The sequence below is a fragment of the Syngnathus leptorhynchus genome, chromosome 4 (genome assembly GCF_054491065.1).
Source record: "Syngnathus leptorhynchus isolate UIUO chromosome 4, UIUO_Slep, whole genome shotgun sequence".
Lineage (NCBI taxonomy): Eukaryota > Metazoa > Chordata > Actinopteri > Syngnathiformes > Syngnathidae > Syngnathus > Syngnathus leptorhynchus.
In genome coordinates, this window is record NC_141198.1 from 5,307,888 (window position 1) to 5,329,176 (window position 21,289).

The following is a 21,289-nucleotide window of genomic DNA, read 5'->3' on the forward strand; positions in this document are numbered from 1 at the left end:
CAGAAGATGGTGGAGGTGTACCTAATGAGTTGGCCACTAAAATAAATGTCCAAGTGGTGATGATGGCATTTGATTTGTACACTTTTGGATGATAAACTAGAAAGGTATAATTAAAATTTCAACAAAAATGAAATTGTCCTCCAGGACCCATCATCTGATTTTCAAAATTCTCTATGCGGTGTACCAAGTTTGACGTGCCCAATCCAACATTGCAAATCTTTTGAGTCATGGTCTATGTGATGCTGTGTGCCTGAATGAGCTGCTCTTCTGACTCTGGTTAGAAAAAATTGTAGGAGGTTGTTGATAATTGGAATGAAATCTGAATATGTTATTCACATTTTACATTGTTGATTTCTTTTTACACTTGTGTAACATTAAGATAGGTAAGAAAAGTGAGATGCCAGAGGCACATCTGCACATTTTCTATTACGCCTTGCTCATCAATGTAAACAATGAATATTATATTTTAATATAATAGTTTAATAAAACGGTTTAATATATTAATTACCTATGCTTACTCTACAACATTGCCCCATACAATTTAATGTTTTTTGAATGATACTTTGGACCTGAAATTGATTGTCTTCATTCTTTTATCATAGAAAAAAATATTTCTAAATTTGACCAAATGAGGTCAATCAGCATCCCAGAATGGATTGTCAGATGTTCCGCTGTATTTCAATCTTTTGACCAACACAATTTGGATTTCCATTAATAATTGTACTTTTAAAGCGCATGGTGTGTGGGAGAGGGCTGGCAGTATGCCCCCCACTCAGACTGTACAACATCAGGATAGACCAGATCTTTGTAGGGGATGTGCAGTTTGAGAACACAGTACCTGCGATCCAAGTCTGAATCTGAACTTGGTGAATGGTTGGAGTAAGGGCTGTACTTATCCTGCAAATCAATACGAGCACACACAAGCAATTTCAGACATGGTCTGCAGGGGGCAGCAAGCGTTCACATTTCTCACCTCCTCTTCACTGGTTTCCAATTTAGGCCTTTTCTTGTCTTTTCCTCCCTTCTTGTCATCCTCCTTCTTCTTCTTCTCTTTCTCTGGCAGAAGGTCATCCAGCCAAGCCAGGTCATGCTGGGAGAAGACCATGTCCAGCATTTTGCGAACGACCATCAGACCCAGTATCTGAAGTGGAATGCGACACGATACGCTTACACATTTTTATTTTCTCAACAATATTTGTCTCAGCGGCAGGTTGTGCTCTATGTATGATGTAGTTGGATGGCATTTAAAGATGGCGTTAACATGAATCATACGTATATACTTAATAAGACTTTGTTTCATGGCCACGTATTGCTCTCGCAGCCATGAATCTTTGTGAGACATGTACTTGAATCACAATCTTAAACAGTGTTGTACAGTTTTTTTGAAAAAAAAGATCATGACATACCATCACTGGAAAGATGATAGCTAAAAATGTCGATTTGAGTATCCAGAGTACAGCCAGGCATATGATCTGGATCAAGGTGAACAGATGGACCCTTCTCAGAGGAACGTGACGCAGGTAGGAGAGGTCAGGTTGATGCTTGGATGGCATCATGTACAATTTAATCCTGTCCCAGAACTATGGATGATGAATAAAACCAGGCACTGTCAGTTTCAAACACCCGGTCAAATTATCGCAGAAGTTGTTTTGGGTCACTTGGTATTCGGGTCCAGACAGAAGAGCATGGATTATTGAAGCATGTGGCAGAGGGGTGAAGAAGTTAATTGAATGAAGACCGATAAAATGAATGAGCAATCTCTGAATATTTGGAGGGTTCGTGTTTGTGCCACAGCTCAGACTGTCTGCGCATCGTAAAATGTTTAGCTGCACAGCAGATATCTTAACGTGATTGAATCAGGTCCAATGCCAGAACTATCAAAAGTACAAGGCTTGCCTTCATAAAAAAAAAAAGTTTGGATTGCAGTAGCGCTGGTCGCCATCATCGGAAGAGCTTCTTAGAGCTGCCACGTGGTGATCTGCCTGCTGGTTGGTTTGTTTGGCAGCTTGCAATGAGTTGCTTCCTTCACGCCATCATTTAAAAAAAAAAAAGGTAATACGAAGGTCATGCAACCCTGAATACCTGAATTCCGCTGAGGGAAGCTACACCCATGTAGAGGAAGACGCCGTACAGCACAGGCATCGGGATGTACTAAAGAGAGGAACCACAAGAAATCATTTGACATAATAAACATCAAGATAAATAGACTCAAAATAGTGCCACCCTTCTGTCATCTCCCATGAACCAGGGAGAAAATAGCTAAGGAACAGATGGTCAAACAAACACAAAAACGACACTCTGTTATACATACAAATAAAAATAGCGCCTGTTTAATAACACTTCAGCTCGTTTGAGTGAAACTGTATCTCTGGTCTCATATGGTTCAAGACTTATGAACAGAAACATTGCCAGAGATGCACGAACTCATTTGCCAAGTGTTGAAATTTGTTCAGAGCCACCTCAAGCCTCCATGGGCTCTAAGCAAAACCTTTTGAAGATCTCTTTTCCTGCCAATAATGATTGATCATTTTTATTGTTGGATCTCCCTTTAGGCTTAAGGATTTTAATAGAGATAATAAAATTTTTAAAAAAATACACTGGGGGGGACAACGAATTGATTTGCACAACATTCGGGGCGATATACAACATTGAAAAAATTGGAGCAACTATAATGTGCCAGAACAAATATAATACTGCATAATTCTGAAATGACGCCAAGTGAAAGGCATTCTGTCACCCAATCCTAGTCATGTCATTTTTAAAACCTGCCATGAAGAGAAAAAAGGTTGGAGACAAGAACAATTAATTTGACAAAAAACACGAGATGCGATGTTTTTTTTTCCAACATTTTATGCCCATTTTTCAACTAGACGTGCTGAGAAGTATGCAGAGTGCAAGGGAATTGAGAGCGAGGACAAGCTCATCAATCTTGTTGATGTTTTGAGGAACAGTTAATGTTCTGAGCAGTTATAAATAACGTATGAGAGTATTGTATTACTTGGACTTTTTTATTGTATACTTGAACCCCTCTTTTGGGGACTACTTCAGATACGGATGATACGATGACTTAATTGCTCTTTGGGGCTCCCTAGTGGTTGCGGGGCAAAAGCTCGTGTTTTGGTCAGTTAGGCCTTAGGTCAGCGTTTGCGTTTGTTGTATTATGATGACATAGATAAATATAAAGCATTTACTCTATCATACCTTTAGCACTGGAGCAAGGAAGATGGAGACCCCAGTGAGAACAAACACCAGAAGGCCTGTCACTCGTTGTTCTCTGAAAATCCAAAATGAATGGCAGATACTCATAAGATATCATCAGTTCACAAAGTTCTCTTTGCTTCTGCTTTCAATAACTTTGCAAAGGATTTGACTTCTTTTTCTGACCTGACTCCGAGGAATTGCGGCTGCTCTCCGGGAGCACTGGATTCGCTTTCCATTTTTAGAGAGTCGATGTGGGCGATAGAGATGACGGTGGCAGCTACATACCAGGGCAGACCCAAGAAGGAGCAAGCGGCCATCAGGACCCCCACCCAGAATAAATCCAAGTGGTAGCCGCAACCTTTCTGCCGGGACAACAGGCACAGAATCATAGTTACAGCACCAGTTAATTGTTCTTTATTTTTTTTACATGGACTGAAATTCGAACGGACAAAGGTCTGTGTGAAGTCTCCATTGTGCAAACCTCAGTCTAAAATGTAATAATATGTGGAAACATTTTGATGAATTTTGTTAATTATAAATAAGAGATGTTGAAAGATGTCTTTTTCATTAGGCTCATGAAGAAACACTTGATGTTATTATAAAAGGGATGCAGGTCGAACTGCTTATTATCAAACGAAAGATGTCTCTGGGTTGTATTTCCTCTGGAGATCTTTCATGTAGCTGCGGTGGTTGAAGAGGAAATTATGTTTCATGACATTCAAAGATGTGCCCGCAGGCTTTGCCATGTTGATGGGTGCCATTTACTGCTTAAGCCACGAAAACGGTCACAACACGAGTCGGAGTTATCATAGACATTAAACCAGACCAGTGCTTGGCAAGAATCCATTGTCTCAGAAATAAACGGCTCTGATACGGCCTTAAAAAAAAAAAGAGAATTCCCATTAGTAAATATTATAGTTTTCAGATGGTACAATTCACATTGGTTTTATGTATCTGTGGAATTGGCGCTGTTCATAGACAAAACTGCCAAAAAAGCTTTTTACAACAAAATAGATGATTTTGTAAATTTCTTCTTTCAGGTTTTGAAACAGTTTGGGAAGCACACCCGTAGATTTATTTTGCATTTGTTTGGGATTGTATCATATTTCTCTTGTTGATATTTTACTTTACGGTCATTCGCAAACAAAACATTCGCAGCTTTAAATAACATGCAAGTCTCAGTTAAGTCAGCTGGTTTTTTTCCCGATTTTTAAGTATCACCTATTTTAGTGTGAAGTTTTTTGAGACGAAATCTTATGCTTGGCCTGTGAAATGGGGCGGCATGTATCAGTGGTAGATTAGTTGTCTCGCAACCCAGAGGCTAAGGGTTCGATCCCCAAGCTCCATCACCATGTCAAAGTATTCTTGAGCAAGATACTGAACCCCGATTTGCTCCTTGATGCATATATAAGTGAATGCCAATGTATTTTGAATAAATGATAGAATTTAGTTCTGAACAGAGATGCTGTGAGTCAGTCATTCTAATTGGGTTACCGAAGGTGAAACATATTTTAAAGTTACATCGTCTTGACTCTAAAATGACAAGTTGTATAAAAGTCGATAAGGACTTTGAACTGAGTAACAACAATGCAGAAATGTGAGTTAGTTTTAAAAGGTAAAAAACAAAAATTGATTCTCTTAAAATGTTCAATTGTTTTCATTTCTTTTCAACTGTTATTCCCCTGAAGTGAAGTATTCGATCATAAGACGTCCTACCTTCAGTTTGTTCTCCTTGCGATTGACAATGACAGCACTGATTTGCTGATCCATGAAGATGAGGATAGTGACAAGGAGGGCAGGGACAAAACTGCCCAAGTAAACCCACCAGGGGTTCTTCCCAAACGGCAACACCAGCCAGCCCCGACCAGGTCGAGTTGGCTAGATGAGACAAAAAGAGATAAGAAGTCGCAAACATGTCATGAAATACTCTTGAGATATATTTACAGCCAAGGGAAACTGGGTCCGCTTTTTGTTGATTTATTTGTTGATGTTGTTAGACACCTAAATGTTGAACAGAGGCTGAGATCTTCCGGAGTCAAATTCCTTCTTTGGCATGCCCTAACATGGCCAACAAAGCTCTTGAATCTTGGTAAGTATTTGCATGCTGTAACTGCTTCTCTCCATTCATTTTTTAGAGTGGTTGGCAATTTTCTTGACAGATTCAAATGAACACAATCAATGGTTGAAGCTATTCAATGTGTTTGCGTATTACTCTCATTTATTTTGCTGATAACAGCCTCTCAATTTGTTTCACCCACCCAACCGTGGCAGAATTCTTTGAAAGCTTCTGGAGCAATCAAGCAAACAACAGCATGATGTACAATCTGATATAGTGAGGCAACAAGGGGCAAATGAGCATCTTTGCCGTAAACATGTTAATGCATGAATTTGGTACTTTTCATCCTTGTAGCTATTTTTCACGTAATAGGCCATATTTTCACAGTGAGTGGATGAAACATCCTCCGTCATGCATCAATACAGTGAGGTAACCAATCATTTAATTTCCCGCCTGATTGATTCAAATTTAAGCACAAAATCAGATCCTAATGTTTTAAAAAAAACAATGGTGACTGACTCGAGTAGGTGTTAACATATGAAGGTGAAAACAATAGACAGGTGGGCATAAAAGAGGGCATGGAAAGGAAGAACTTACCTTAAATTCTGTTGGTACAATTAACTTGGGAGTTTGAAGGCCTATTAACATGTCGAGACCCACAAACGTCATAATTGACATGAAGATAGAAAAGTCACTGATGAGTTTCCTAAGCTGGAATGAGAGAAAAAAAACAATATGACAACAGACAATTGAAGATAATGACAAGGCCAGTCAAAAAACATAAAAAGCGGGTTAGTCACTGACATGGCATCAATTAACACAGCTACTGTCAAACAAGTGCAGATTAAGCACTGTTTATTAAATGTGATTGATTGCCAAGTAGCACAAGCAAATTTGTCCGATTTGTCCAATTGTTGTTGATTGCATATCCCTGCTGTCCAATATGTGATGCAATAAATTTATTTTCCTAAACAAAAATGACCAATTTTTCTGTTGAATAACCTTTTGAGATGATTACTGCAATCAAATCATTTCTGTAACTCTTGTTTGAAGGATGTCTTCTCAAGACTGCTTCTTTTTCAGCTTCTTCCACAGATATTCAAATGAGCTTTGGATCAATGAGCACCTCAGGTTGTCTGAATGTTATCAGATTTTTCTTTGTTCTGTTCTTGGATGGTTTTCTCTTTTTTTGTTCTTCCATTTGGATCTAACGGGATGACTCATGATCTGTAGATGAGACCAAACATTCTAAAAATGGGCAGCAAATTCCGCTCCAGAATGATCTGAGAACACGAGCAAGCCCTTTCCATGCTTCACACTAGTTACTTTGTTTACTTTGTGTGCTTCAATTTGGCTTCTTCGGCTCTGAGAAAGCCGAAGCGGTTTGTTCAGGCAGGTCTCGTTGACAATTGTGGAAATAATATGAAAGTTTGTGCAACAAAATATTAAATTAAAGTTGGGGCAGAACATATACAGATATTAAAGGGTCACACCTTAGTGGGAAAGTAGCGGCTAAACTTGAACTTCTTGAGGGTGACAGTCATGGAGTATGTTCCAAAGAAGAGAATGAAGGACATAAGAGCCAGATCCGGGACATACTTGCAGGAATTCCCCACCAAGGAGCCCCCGTACTTCAAACACTCCTTCTTACTCAGCTGGCTCCAGTCAAGAGCTGTCACATTCAACTGCCGAGTGGTTGGGTGGCAGTGATGCAGAGATGAAGAAACGGTGAGAGAAAGGAAGGTTTCTCAATTAAATGGTGTTTTAAAAATAAATAAATAAATAAACAGCAGCAGTAATGTGACGTTGTAATCCACGCACGACAGAGGGAGTGTGAGGATTATGGGATGGATAAAGGAAAGAAAGTAACAGGAGAGAAAACAACCCCCTATCACAATGAAAAACACCTGATCAGGAAAAACAACACATCTGTAATCGGGACTCTACTTTCAACTTAAATAAATAAATGTCTCCATAATCATGTATAGATGGAAAACTCAGTGAAAATAAGCACTTACCCCAGAGACACCAGAGCTGTTATCTGGCATTGGAACTAAACCATTGAAGATCAATGCAGCCACTGTTTGTGAGTTGGAGAGGACAGGGTGAGGGTTTAACAAGACAGAAGACGATGAGGAGGGGAAAAGAAATGTGAAATGTCATAATGAGAATGCCGCAGAGTGCAACCTGCGGGCCATGCCGTGCAATGAAAAGGGGACTCACTTGTATGAGAGAGCAGCCAAATTGTTCGAGCATGCCAAAAACAAACAAATGACAAATCAGTTACAGAAATCAATGCTTGGAAAAATGATTACATGTTTTACAGTCCATCTGTGGGTCAATAATACGAGATGGGTACGAAAAGCTCCAGGACTGCTACAACAAAATCCAAAATTACACACATATCCGATTAGAGTCCAGGGGCCTTAACACTAAATGTGTAATTTGTGTAATCCTGGGACTTCTCTGACATTAGATGTACAGTACACAATTCCATTAATGCAGGTGATTCCATGGAACTCTAGGAAGCATAGTCAATTTTGCTACGGGTGCTGCAAGGGATTTGAGCTTCCGCACTTCAATGGTCCAAACTGAACCAAACTGACTATATTTATGGGTCCCTGTCAGTCATGGGCCCTTAAATTGAAAATTGCACAAATAATCAACACTGTGATGACTGCCCTTAATTTTCAACATAAATCACGAACGTCAACGCTCAGTATAGTCGAAGAAGGGATAAACTCACCCGAGTCTGGCGCCAAGCACTCACACTTGTAAGCGGTGACGTAGTCCAGCTTGAAGTTGGTGTTGATAGGGTAGTATTTGAAGGAGCCCACCATCTTCTTGATCGCATCAGAGATGAAGATGAAGGAAATGAGACTGGAGAAGCCCTCTTCAGTAAAACGTGTCATGTACTTGATAATGTAACTGGCGTCAGTTGCCACCAGGATGAAACACTGCAAGCATGAGTGGATGCCTATCCACAGGCGCAGCTCCATGTAATCAATGTTGTTATTCCTTTAGGGAAGAGAAATTGCGGAAGCATGTTGATTGAATGAAATGAGTCAAGCTCCAGCATATCAAGGGCTCAAAGACCTAAAACCCCTCAAGGACAAATTCACCTCATTACCACTTAACAAAGGAACTTCTAAACACTTCAACGAAAATCACTTTGACAACAGACACGGACTCAGCCAATCAACTTTTGTACTCAGTGTGAACACTAACATTAATTCTTCTCCAATGGGGACAGATTTTCAAAAACTCATGAACTGATCTTTCACTACAGCCTCCTTATAAACAACTTGGCCCTGCTGAAAAACAGATTGGTAGTTTAACTTGTTCTTTAACATGGTTCACTCCTGCTGTCAGCTCTGCCTAATGCCAAAGAAGGCAAACTGCTACATCTTTATAAGAAGAAGGGTCTCACTATTTCAACATTTAGCATAATCAAAGCATCCTTTACAAGAGACGTGGTTGCACAAGTGTGCACACCCCATTAAAACTGCAATGTATTCGAGCTGTGTTCACCACCAACACATCTGGTCATCCATGGAGACGTGGAATAGAAAATACCCACTTGACGCAAATTATAACCAAAAAGTGTGACTTTGGTTAACCAAGATTTCAAAAGCTGGAAATGCTCATTTACTAATTTTCACAGATCACCTGGAGATGTTTTTCAACCTTCAAGGACAGAATTTAGTTGGGGGGTTGTATATACACACATTTGCAGGTTCTAATTATTCTATGAAGTGTTTTTTTTTTAAGCATAGTACTCTCCATAATCTCCCTCATTCAGATCTTTTGCAGTATCATTAGTTGGTGAAGAGGCTCACTTGCTAAACTCGAACAGGAGCTTTTCAAAGATGAGAATGGGTCCAGTTGAGCTGAGAATGATGAGAGGCTGACCCCCAAGCAGACAGAAAACAGAGCCAGCCAGAGCTGTACCGAGAAAACTTTCCATTACACCCTGTTGAGGATGAGAAGAACATACAAAGATAACATTGTAGTGGGAAAAGGATGTGTGAGCTCAAAGTCGAATTTTAAAATTGAGTAGACAGTAATTATAAAATCAAAAATTAAATAAGAGGACATGTGCATTGATTTACTTGGTAGTTATCTGTGGCATCTCCCAGCAAGCCACCAAAGGTGATGGCATTTGTGATGCAGCCCAGGTAGATGAAGAGCACAGCAGAGATGGACTGAATGTGGAAACCCTCGTAGAAATCACTGGGTATCCAAGGCAATTTGCGCTTTATGTCCAGGTATAATCCACCACAGAAGCTATTACAAAGACAAGGCACGATAAAGTCGATTGTGAATTATGCAGTCATTTAGTGATATCTGCAATTCATCCTTTCATCATTTCCTTCCTCTTTAAATCTATGCACAACAGTGACATCATAAGGTAAAACTACAAGAGATGTACTATCGATACTCTATTCCTCCAATTCGCATTTTTAGTCATGATTTTTTTTAATGTAATTTGACTGACACTGTGAACTGCACTACAGCATCCTAGCAGAGGTGTCTTAATTTGTTGGTTTGCCGGTCAGACTCTTAAAGGGAGCTTAGTATTTCGTTTTTTGTGTTTAACTAAATATATGAATCCATTTTTTTAAAAGAAAAAAAATAATGAACTCGTTTTTTTTTTCATCTGCAGCTCAACAACTAACAGTTATTTGTCACACATTATTTTGTATTGTTCCGATACAAAGATAAATTTGACACTGCGGGCAACCCATAAAGCAAAAGGTTTCAGGAATTACTTATTATAGTTATTTTCTCCCCCTAACAATTATGTTTGGGCAATTCACCGTCCAGTGAAGGCCAGTTCCTCTCCCAGTTCATGTTGTACTGGCATTTCCTCATCTGCAACCAGACCTCCTCCTCCACCCGCAGTACCGTTCATCTGTCCCAATTCATTTAAGGAAAACACCGACTTCCTGAAGAAGAGAGTCAGAATGACACACATTAATTGAGCCATTAAATTGTCTCATAGTATGACTCCAACTCCAACCTTTTATCTGCCGAGGGAACTTTCTTGGGTGGCTCAATACGGATTTTGGGATCCCATTCCCCGGGCGGAAGCACAATCACCTCATCCAAAAACTCATCGATGCCTGCAATAAGGTCCTCACGGTCTCTGGCTTTGTAAGCTACATCGCTGAAGAGCTATGACAGGAGGACAGAGTAAAAGTTTAGCATTTCACATGCAATGGTGATGACAACTAAATTGGTCCATTTTTATATTCTATTCTGTCTTTGTGAATGGTAGCTGGCCACAGTACAGGTAGGTCTCTGCCAAATGGGATTAATAACCAAAACACAGAACAAACATGACACTCACAGAGTGGCCTTTAGCCTGTTAAATTATCAGTCTGAGGACAGACATATTTTCCACAGAGCAGTGGCACATTCATTGATTTCCTCCCACCAGGCACCACCACAAGCAACTTAACTTGATCTTGTTGTGGGCTTTGTTTTTTCCAAGGCTTCAAATGAAGACCAGCGGATGGGTTTTAAAAGCCAGCCACACTAAGAGTTAGTGTATTAATTTACTGTACATTTTTTAAGATGAATCTTTCACAGTTAAGGTCGTATGTACACTACTCCCCAACTGGTTAACAAACAGTAATGTAGACTGAGGGCCTCTCTGCAGCCTCTGTAAATTATTTATTATTATTATTATTTACCCAAATTTAATTCCATGTTTCTGTAACGGTTAGCCCACCAGTACATTGAGGTTCGGTAGTAACTGAATTTATATTTTTATTGCTAAATTATAGTGTTATTATCCATTCATTTTTTAGTTCATAGTTTTACAAAAGTACACTTCTTGATGATGATGATTGTGGTTATTTACTTGCATTCCTGTGCAAATATTTTTTTGATTGCTATGCTTGATACATTTTTGATTTCTCAGGGGAGACGGCTAGTGAGCTGGCTCAAATTTGGGCACAAAAAGGTGAATTCATTTAGGAGTACCTCATTCCTGTTCAAAATGGTTGGAGCACAACAAAAATAAAAGTCCACAGTTGTCTCTGAGACAAAAAAGGGTCAGGTGATCAAATAAATTTGTTAAGCATGCTACATCATGTCAGTATAATAAGAACAAAAAAGAATGGGATCGGCTTCCAAGTCATTCAGGCCTCAATTAAAGTTTGACTTTTTTTTTTAACTTCTATATTCACTTCTCCAATACAGTCCGTTCCGTTTCTGTACCAGCATGCATGGGAATTGGACATTGAGGCCGGCAGTGTGAAGTGCAAAGTGGCAATCCATTGCAGCCAAATTTTTCCCTGCATTGCAACGTTCTAACTACGATTGATAATGAATCACTAAAAATCATTTGGGGGGCTCATTTATCTTTCATGCAGTCCAAATCACACTTTAAACCATTTAAACTATAATTGGATGCATGAATGGATGGATGGATGGATGGATGGATGGATGGATGGATGGATGGATGGATGGATGGATGGATGGATGGATGGATGGACAAATGGATGGATGGACAGATGGATGGAAGGACAGATGGATGGAAGGACAGATGGACTAATTTATTAACATTGCCCAACACACTCATAATACAAGCAGGAACAAATCTAAATAAAAAACCCTTATACTTGCTATACTAGATAATGCCTTTTTTTTATTGCTGTTTGTTTGGTCGTGTCATTCAGTTTTTTTCCCTGCTCTGACATTGACTCTAACACCCAAATATGTAAAATGGCTGACGCAAATTTGCATATAGATTGTGTCCCATTTATTGAAGTTGTATCCAAGAAGGACAAGAACTGGGACAGCAAAGAACAATCTCCTAATTCTTTACACGCAAATAAACAGAACTGATGTTCTTTATCTCATCGTAATTGCTAAAGTTTTTCTGACCAGTGATGACGATTTTAATAGTTTATTACATGAAACCCTGACTGTTGATGTGATGATAAACAATGTTGTGTTAAAACAGTAATGTTATTTTGTTTATTCTGTTTGCTTTCTTTTGATTCTTTTTGTATATGAAAAACTATTGTTTCAACATATTTATAATTTGAAAATCACTTTTGTGTATTGTTTTTCAGTATTTGTCCATATGATTTCACTATGTTTTATTGTAAATTGCATGGTCATTTTTTAACTGTGGGTGTTAAATGTCATTGTCTCCAACAGCTTCCTTACATTTGCTATGCAATGCCTAATAACTGACTGAATTGTTAAAACTGTATTTGGGAATGACTTGAGATGACTGAAATGCAAATACTTTATTTCCGTTCATTCAAAAAAAACAAGAATCAAGCCATGGTGTAAGACCATGCAATATGAGAAATTATTAGACAATTAACTGGAAGGAAAATGTCCCAAAGTTTCAAAGTTCTTTCTACTGTATTGCTTATTAAGATTGCCATCTGTCACTTTTCAGCGTTTTAAGAACAGTACTTCCTTTTGACCAGCGATACATTTAAAATAATTCTGTCAATTGACGATGAACCAAAATGAAAATAGATTAATTTTTACACAGAACAGAGCCTTGGGTTTATTTTCAGTTGTGGTCAATACATCACAGCATTGCATCTCAGCTGGTAATATATGTTTCATATTGCGAGCCAGAAACATTTTAAAAATCAAACTACTTACATCATCGACCATCAGTGTTGCTATGGCTCGGCCTATTTCGTTATACGACTTGGCCTTTCCTTGTGGCCCCAAGAGAATGAACAGGAATCTGTGCAATGATGAAACAAACGTGAGGTTTCTGCAGGGAAAGAGATTTGGTTTGTAACAATGGTGGCCATTTTACCTGGTGGGCACAGGCACCTCTGTCAGACCTCCAAGTGTTGTAGCTTGTGACAAGCGAACAAAGGCAACAAAGGGTTTGTTAAGGAAATCCACTTCTCCCACCAGCACGTTGGAGGCCTCAGCATCTCTGGGGATCTTCTTCATGAATTTGTTTTTCAGCTAAAGATGGCAAAGTCATAAGGTAAGACAGTGTCTCATAAGTCATAAGAAAATTACAATCAGCCTCATTCACCAACTACTCTCACCTAATGTTCATTTTGAAATCCAATTCTCCTTAAGTAGCTGTCAAAATGGGTGGTTACAAACAAGGCTTTGTTTCTATTTTGCCAAACCGAGCAATAAAAAAGGAGTTGGGAAAATCAACAGGTGAATTTAATGTGACACCAGCAAGTGCAACCTACCCGCCTCTCAAAATGGTGTAATTTGAGACAGCATATTTGGTTGACACAAATCCCCCTAAATATTAGTTGGATTTGGCCCACTGCTTTTTTTTATTTTTTTTAATGTGGAATTAAAATTACACCCCCCCCCCCTCTTTTTCATATTGTGCCTGCGTATAAAGTCGTGGCTAAATAATGCAAGTTTCTGCACAGGATCTCCAGTATATTTGGGAAGCATATTGACCTTATATATTTGGATTCTGTGGCAAATGCTTGGCAGCACAATAACACAGAGAATTGCCAATAACCCACAGCCTGAATGTGTAGTGCCATGTGAGAGCCAAGCACGCGGACAATATGATCCATTTTTTACCAGCTCAATATTGACACAGACACAGACACAATGTCCTTTGTCCACTGCCACATGTGACCAACTATAGGTCTGGAAATACAATCGCAGCACACATCCCACACTTCTATTATTATGTTAGCATTCTGTATGTGTTACGATTACAACGAGAGACAACTTACAATGACAACTTGCAATGACAACTTATAATAATACTCAAGTATTGATGTAGAGAGGAATAATGATGTGTGTGTGTATATATTGTTTAAATTTGTCATTCTTTTCACACATTTTCAAATTCATTCATTCATTCATTCATTCATTCATTCATTCATTCATTCATTCATTCGTCACCTAGCACATTCAATCATTCCAAACACATGCATTTATAGGATGTATTGTTACGTCAGTCAACCAGTGTGAAAGGTACTTCTAAACGCCTTATGCATTTCACATCCCTGCATTTATATCCAAGCGGGTGTCAGTGGGCTTAAGGCACATTGGGTGTTAGCCCTGGAAATGAGTGTGTTATGTGTGTGCACACTCCCTCTTTCACTGGCTGTCACCTTCAAAGACTGATGGCAGTGAAATGTAGAGCTATGCCTCTCAACACCCCTGTGAAGCATCAATTTAACATATCCGTGAGATATTAGATGGTAATCTCAACAATAATTCAAAGCAGCAAAGTGGAAAATGAATGCTACGGCGATAAGCTTCCAGGCAGAAAATAGATATTACGGCATTGTAAAGGAGTCGTAGGAAAATGAATGCTACCATCAGTCATTCATTATGGTTGATGAAAAGCTACGAATGTTTTGTAGGGCAGCCAAGATGAGTCGAGGAATCATGATGACGTCTACAATCAAAAGCACAGACATCTAATTTTAATAGTTGATGAGTCGTTTATTTACTAAGCAGTTATTTATGTGCTGTTGAATTGAAGTTGTAGATGAGACAAATTAGTAAACAAGCAGACAAATTATGCATACTAGAAAAGCAAAACAAAATGTTTTGAATAAAGGTTAAATAAAAAAATAAGAAACCAATAAAAGGCTTTTTTATTCATGTTCTCCCCGTGTCCGCGTGAGTTTTCTCCGGGCACTACGGTTTCCTCCCACATCTCGAAAACATGCTTGGTAGGCCGATTGAGCACTCCAAAATGTCCCTAGTTGTGAGTGCGAGTGCGAATTGTTGTTCGTCTCTGTGTGCCCTGCAACTGGTTGCAAGATGTCCCCCGCCTACTGCCCGATGACGGCTGGGATAGGCTCCCCCGTGGGGACAAAGCGATACAGAAAATGGATGGTTGGATGGATGGATGGATGATTTCACAAAGTTTTCAGTATATGCATTAACTCAGCATAGAAAATAGTTTTTGGTTCCGTGTTAAAATGCAGTAAACATTTACAGCTAAATATTTTGAGGCCATAGTGAATGTTCAATATCGGTTGAAATTCAGAAATTCAATATCAGTTTCTCCATTTATCTGAAATATTGGTACAAGCTCGGGAGTTTAATACACGTTGGTACTGTTAGTTGTCTTTATGATTCATTTACAGATACCATAGAGAATTTAAACTGTAAGCAACTGACAGTCATATAAGAGCAGCTACTTGCTGGTGCGATATGCTAGGATTGAAATATGATCCGATTATTAGTTGGTGATTAGCCGACTAGCAAAATAATTTGTGGCAGCCCTAAAACCCAATAAGCAATACAAGAAAGAAGGAAAGAAGGGTGAAAGAGGTACAAACTGTAAAGCAGGAATGCGGGCAGATTTAAAGAGGAAATGAAGATGCCATTGCCAAGAATGAAGATTGGAAAAAAATTGGTCCTGATGACAGTGATGCTCTTGACTAGATTTTTTTAAAATAAAAACATTCAGAGGGGTGGAGGAAATGTCTCTTGGTACGGATTTTGAAGGGCAAGGATGATGTGGAACAATTGCGGAGGGATGGCTGTCACACAAATCATATTTGGAAAAGAGTGGTGGGAGACAGACGATGAAACAATCATTGCAATTTGTTTTGTGTGCAATGAGGAATGTGGAAAGAATAGGAATAATAATCAGCACAACACAGAGTACGCCACAAAGGTGAAAATAAAATGGACGTGGAGTTCACAAGGAGTAGAAAGCAGGAAAGGTGCAGGAATGTGTTGTGAATCAGGACTGATGTTTGGCTCTGAAAAAAAAAAAGACTTGAGAAAGAACAAGGCTGGAAGAGATGAAAATGCTAGCATTCGCTCATGGAAAGACATGATGAAAAAGAGGGAAATTACAGGGCTGGGGTTTAGGAGACCAAATTTGAGAAGTCGGATTAAGGTGTGATGAAGAGGACCAATCGACATTAAAATTGAACCCCCGGGCAGAAGACCAAAAGTGATGAATGTGATGAGAGATCATATGATGATAAGAGAGAAAGAAAAAGATGCAGATAATTGAGAGGAGAGATCAAAAGGCATAACTTGACGTGGTGACCCAACCTGATGGGAGAAGCCAAACTAGAAGAAAATGTAGAACAACCAAAAACAAAGGCCCCTAAGGTCATAAAATGTTGAATCTGATGACTTAGTTGCACAAGACTTTGCCATTTCCTCATGTGTCACACGTGTGACCACAGAAAACAGAGGAGGGTCTGTCTGTACCACAAGTTAAACATTTCAACTACGTTCATTTAAACTTGTTAATAAAGTTATGGTTACATGTTTTATTGTTGTTAAATTTGAATTAGTCATTAAAGTCAAGAGCTTTGTCATTTTAATTTTTGGAATTTGTGTACCAGGTTGTCTGTGCCCCTCCAAATATTTCCATCTTAAACCATTTGTGGTGACCTGAGTTTTTAGATTAGATAACTATATTGAAGACTTACCTGGTCTGTGCTTGGAGTATCTGCAATGTCGTTCATACTCCGACTCTGAGCGTGACCTGGTGGGTGACAACAACAACTTCTATGAAACCTTATTCATCAGCTGCTGTAAATGTTTGGAATAAATTCCTTTTTAAATATAACAGAACGGTGAGTGGGCCATCTTCTGTTTGGGGATCACTTCAAACAAAAAGTTGTGAACGACAAATAGACTGTAAAATGCACGTATCCATCCATCCGTCCGTCCATCTGTTCTTCCATCCATCCATCCACCCACCATCCATCCGTCCATCCATCCATCCATCCATCCATCCATCCGTCCATCCATCCATCCATCCATCCATCCATCCATCCATCCATCCATCCATCCATCCATCCAACCCCATCCATCCATCCATCCATCCATCCATCCATCCATCCATCCATCCATCCATCCATCCATCCATCCATCCATCCATCTATCCATCTATCCATCCATCCAAATAACACTGTTCCAAAGAAGCCATGTCATCTTACATCTCCTATCTTCATGCTAACACATAATGTGAAACACAACAGAAGGGCTATTTATTTATGATCTATTAGCATAGTTAAACCTAACAACTGCCACATTAAGACTCACAGGGTAGCAACACATACCATACAAACACAGCTTCCAACATACTCACAGACGTATGTTCTATTGCATGATGTCTGACTTTTATAGCAGCTCAGTAGGGATGCTTCTCTGTCCCTTCTTCTTGCTCTTAGTTAATTACACTGCATCTACACCCCAGCATGTTGCGGCATTAAACTGAAAGAGCTCAAGTCCAGTGTGGGGAGTGTGCTCTGTATAGTGCCAAAATATTTTATAAATGATCGCTAAAAGTCTATGATATTATGTGGATGAAGCACAATAGTTCGGTGTCGTATTTTGAAAACTGTAGCAGATCATTGAGAAACAAACGGACACTCACGCAGGCGGCCATAGTTGCTAGACTGCTGCTTGATTCGGAGATCCTCTGTGGATCGATTGTAGTTGGCCACTGGCACTGGGCCAGGTGCCCCTCTGGGCCCCACTGGGCGAGCTGACAGGCAAGAGACACGGACAGAAAGAAGAGGTCACACTTGAGGCTCTATGGCAAGTCCAACATCTTGCGCCCTGGATACCAAGCGGAAAATTGACAACTCCCAAGTCATCACACATTAATAGATATTAATAGATTCATGATGGAAACATCTTCATTCATAAATTGAAATGTATTAGAATAAGAATCATGTGTGACATTATTCAAATCACATAATCACTCAGAGGAATGAGAAAAGTATGCCACAGCTTGCATTTAATGACGCTATCATTTGGGCTGTAACTGCAATACTCACAGGTAGAGGAACTAGACTTCCCAATGTCAGCTAGAGAGCGATGGATTGGCTTCTTGGTCTGGTGTCGATGTTTCCTCAGCAGAACAAACGTGATCTTCTCTCGCAGCTCAGGCATGATCATGCCTTCTTCTATCTGTCTTTCAATGATGTCATCTGTAAAAAAAAAAAAAAAAAAGACATCGTCAAACATTTTGAGTTACAAAAGGATTTGCTCATACAAATACAGGTGTCAACTTTCTTAACTCACACAGAAAGCTGGGGATGCTCAGCTACTAACAAGCAGTTAAAAATCCACACATAAATGTGATATAAGAGTGGAAATGAAGCCGTGACAGCACATTTAAGGTCACTTAAATTTAATTCATCTCAACCTAGTTGATCCTTTTACCACCCACAAGATTGCAATTGGTTGGACTTTTAGGATTGGTCTCCTTACGGATTAACAGGGTCACGACGACGTCACAACGTTCCTAACTTGACCCCAACTTAGTTGATGTTGCGCCTAGTGTTATTGTCAGAGAGGTAGACTAAGAGGCTGGTCAATAAACCTTCTCGATACAGCAAAAAAAAACACTGGCAACCAACCTGTATATGCATTAAATTCTTTTTCAGGATAGATTAATGAATAACTGAATTAAATGTTGGTCTACTGAGAACAGAGGTCATAAAGAACAAAAATGCAAAAAAAAATTCCTCTTGAGAAACCACTACTGAATAAAGACCATTTTGAATTTTGAGTTTCGACCCAGAAGTCCAGAACCCAACAAAATTTCTTCTTCTTGATGGAATTAACATGGAGTATACCCCATTGATGTCTATGTAGTACAGAGAAAATTAATTGATTAATTGGCAATAAATTCATTACCCATATAATCACCTCGTATTTCAATAATCAAGTGATTGTTTAGAGCCACTTTTTTTTTTTTTTTTTTTTACTGGATATTGTCCAAATCTTTTGATTTCAGGCGCTCAAATGTAATAATTATCAAATTTCTCTGGTCCTTCATGAAAACAGATTGATTTATCTCTTGTGTTTCATCAAAATAAGACATTTGTAAACATTTGATTTTACCGTAATTTTCGGACTATAAGTCGCGGTTTTTGTCAGTTTGAGTGGGGGGCGACTTATACTCATATACTTATACTTATATGTGATTTTTTTCACAAATTTTCAAAATTCAAAATCCGCGATGGAGTGAAACCGTGATAAACGAACCGCAATGTAGCAAGGGATTACTGTCATTTGAACTGCAAGTGATGTCACCCGTGCCGCGCGACGGTTGTTTACATAAATAACAAAGGATTCGATGACGAAGATGACGAAGGTACACGTAGGTACACGTACTACCGGCATCATTAGCGGCTTTGTTTGTAAGTGACACGGAGGATGAAGAGTTTGAAGGATTTAATGATTTGGAGTGACACAGATGGTTTTATAAACGTGTTATTTGTGTAATACTTACTTATAACTCTGAATGTTACGTCAGGCCCGTTCTCAGCTCCTCGTTTGTGTATGTCACGTTAGCATACTGTATCGTTTAGCCTGTTGTTGCTGGTTCATGTCTGTTTTTGGTGTTGGATTTTGACAAATAAATTTGGCCCAACAGTGCGACTTATACTCCGGTGCGACTTATATATGATTTTTTTCACTTTATTGTGCATTTTATGGCTGGTGCGATTTATACGCCGGAGTGACTTTTAATCCGGAAATTACGGTACTTTGGAAAACAATGACTATCGATCCTTGTGTGCGATATCGATTACATATTGTTTAGTTTTTTTTTATCACTAAATGATACCAAATAAACAAAAATGATTGCTTAGTAAACAGTAAACGAGAAATATATATTTTTTTAAATATATAATATATAAATAAGAATAAAATATTCACTAGTGACAGTCCTCCTGTGTCCTTTGACATCGACAATTTGGTGACAGAAAATCTAATATGTCATCATTATTATTGCTTTTAAATCACTGAGGTTGTCAGACGTAGTGTATGAACGATGATGGGAATGGTTACATGATTTCCGCTGACAAAGTGTGTTTGGGTGGCTGTCTCATTCCATCACTAACATTGTGCAGTGTGAGGCAGCTCTAAAGAGGAGAGTGGATGCATTAAAAGACAGACCACTCTGCACAAGCACTGTATGTAGAAAGATTATGACAAATATGAGGCATGGAACCTTTTGTCTTACACAAAACAGTCACCAAAGAAAAGAATGACTCCCACTAAACATGTAGCTACGCAATGCTAGTTATATTACAATGAGGGGAAAGGGGATCTTGAGGAAAATACATTCAATATACTAATTACACAAATCGGGTAGTTATCGGTCAATAATTTCTCATATGTAAGTATAACTATTGTTACATGATACACGTTATTTCAATGAAAAGAAACAAATTAAATGTCGTGATTCATGCTCCATTTGCCTGAAAGACATGAATTCATTTATTAAACATTTTTTCTAATTCTGTTCTAATAACCAAGCCAGGCCATCTTTCCTATGGTGATATCATATGGACATATATTGACTTAATAGGCTTGACTCCAGCCCAAATGAGTTATTGCTATTGGCATACAAATTGTTCTTCAGAGTCATTTGTAAGTGGTTCATGTGGAAATTGTGGTTTGTGTAGCTGAAATTATAAATGTTGATCAATGTTATATTGAGCTGCTAATTGATATATTGCTGACTACATCCAACTGTCTGCAGCTTTTATTTGAGCTTGTGTGAGTTGGATTGGGCTAGTCAGCATACCATACTTTAAATCAGGATTGTCATATCATCTATGTCTTAATAAAATGCTTTCATTGCTTTGATGGTGTGTAGTGCAGCAGAGCAAAATCAATTGGTTCTCAGCAGCATCTTTACCTGAGTTGTTGGACAAACAATAAATAAATGCCCCCGAGCCCAAGAAAGCTTTATGGCATTGCGTGCACCACTCTACTTGACTGCCTTTGTCCTCACCTTGCCTCTTTAATAAACCCCATACAAGTGAAACACGTAAACCATGACTTTATATGACAAACAAATGACTAATATACAATTCCTGATGCCATGCCATGATGAAAAGCTCACCAACTATTTGGGGCAAAGAATATCCATCCAGGTCCAAAAGAATGGTTCCTGTCTGAAGACACGTCCTGAGCTCAAACAGACTGTGCAAGGATAGCGTGGACACGTGCGGTTTGCTCCACCTCTCGCCTCCTTCCTCTACTTTCTCCTCAAACTTCACCCATCTGAAAGGAGACGGCAAACATAGTGAA

General features: G+C 39.0%; 1 protein-coding gene across 10 annotated transcripts in view; it reads right to left on the reverse strand.

Annotated features, from left to right (window-relative positions):
- slc4a5a (solute carrier family 4 member 5a) overlaps positions 1-21,289 on the reverse strand; it is a 37,400-nt gene that overhangs the window by 2,088 nt on the left and 14,023 nt on the right. For 9 of the 10 annotated variants that reach the window (XM_085908788.1, XM_085908782.1, XM_085908789.1 and 6 more), the window contains 21 exons: positions 21,102-21,262; positions 18,016-18,168; positions 17,610-17,720; positions 16,657-16,712; positions 13,062-13,219; positions 12,899-12,986; positions 10,281-10,435; positions 10,078-10,206; positions 9,370-9,544; positions 9,097-9,230; positions 8,004-8,275; positions 7,276-7,310; positions 6,751-6,942; positions 5,855-5,968; positions 4,918-5,079; positions 3,385-3,563; positions 3,202-3,274; positions 2,083-2,151; positions 1,407-1,580; positions 974-1,141; positions 839-897 (listed from right to left, as the gene is read on the reverse strand). In XM_085908788.1, the coding sequence (XP_085764914.1) occupies positions 839-897; positions 974-1,141; positions 1,407-1,580; positions 2,083-2,151; positions 3,202-3,274; positions 3,385-3,563; positions 4,918-5,079; positions 5,855-5,968; positions 6,751-6,942; positions 7,276-7,310; positions 8,004-8,275; positions 9,097-9,230; positions 9,370-9,544; positions 10,078-10,206; positions 10,281-10,435; positions 12,899-12,986; positions 13,062-13,219; positions 16,657-16,712; positions 17,610-17,720; positions 18,016-18,168; positions 21,102-21,262 (2,817 nt within the window). The remainder of the gene's footprint in view (positions 1-838; positions 898-973; positions 1,142-1,406; positions 1,581-2,082; positions 2,152-3,201; positions 3,275-3,384; positions 3,564-4,917; positions 5,080-5,854; positions 5,969-6,750; positions 6,943-7,275; positions 7,311-8,003; positions 8,276-9,096; positions 9,231-9,369; positions 9,545-10,077; positions 10,207-10,280; positions 10,436-12,898; positions 12,987-13,061; positions 13,220-16,656; positions 16,713-17,609; positions 17,721-18,015; positions 18,169-21,101; positions 21,263-21,289) is intronic. The other variant, XM_085908790.1, reaches the window with a different exon arrangement.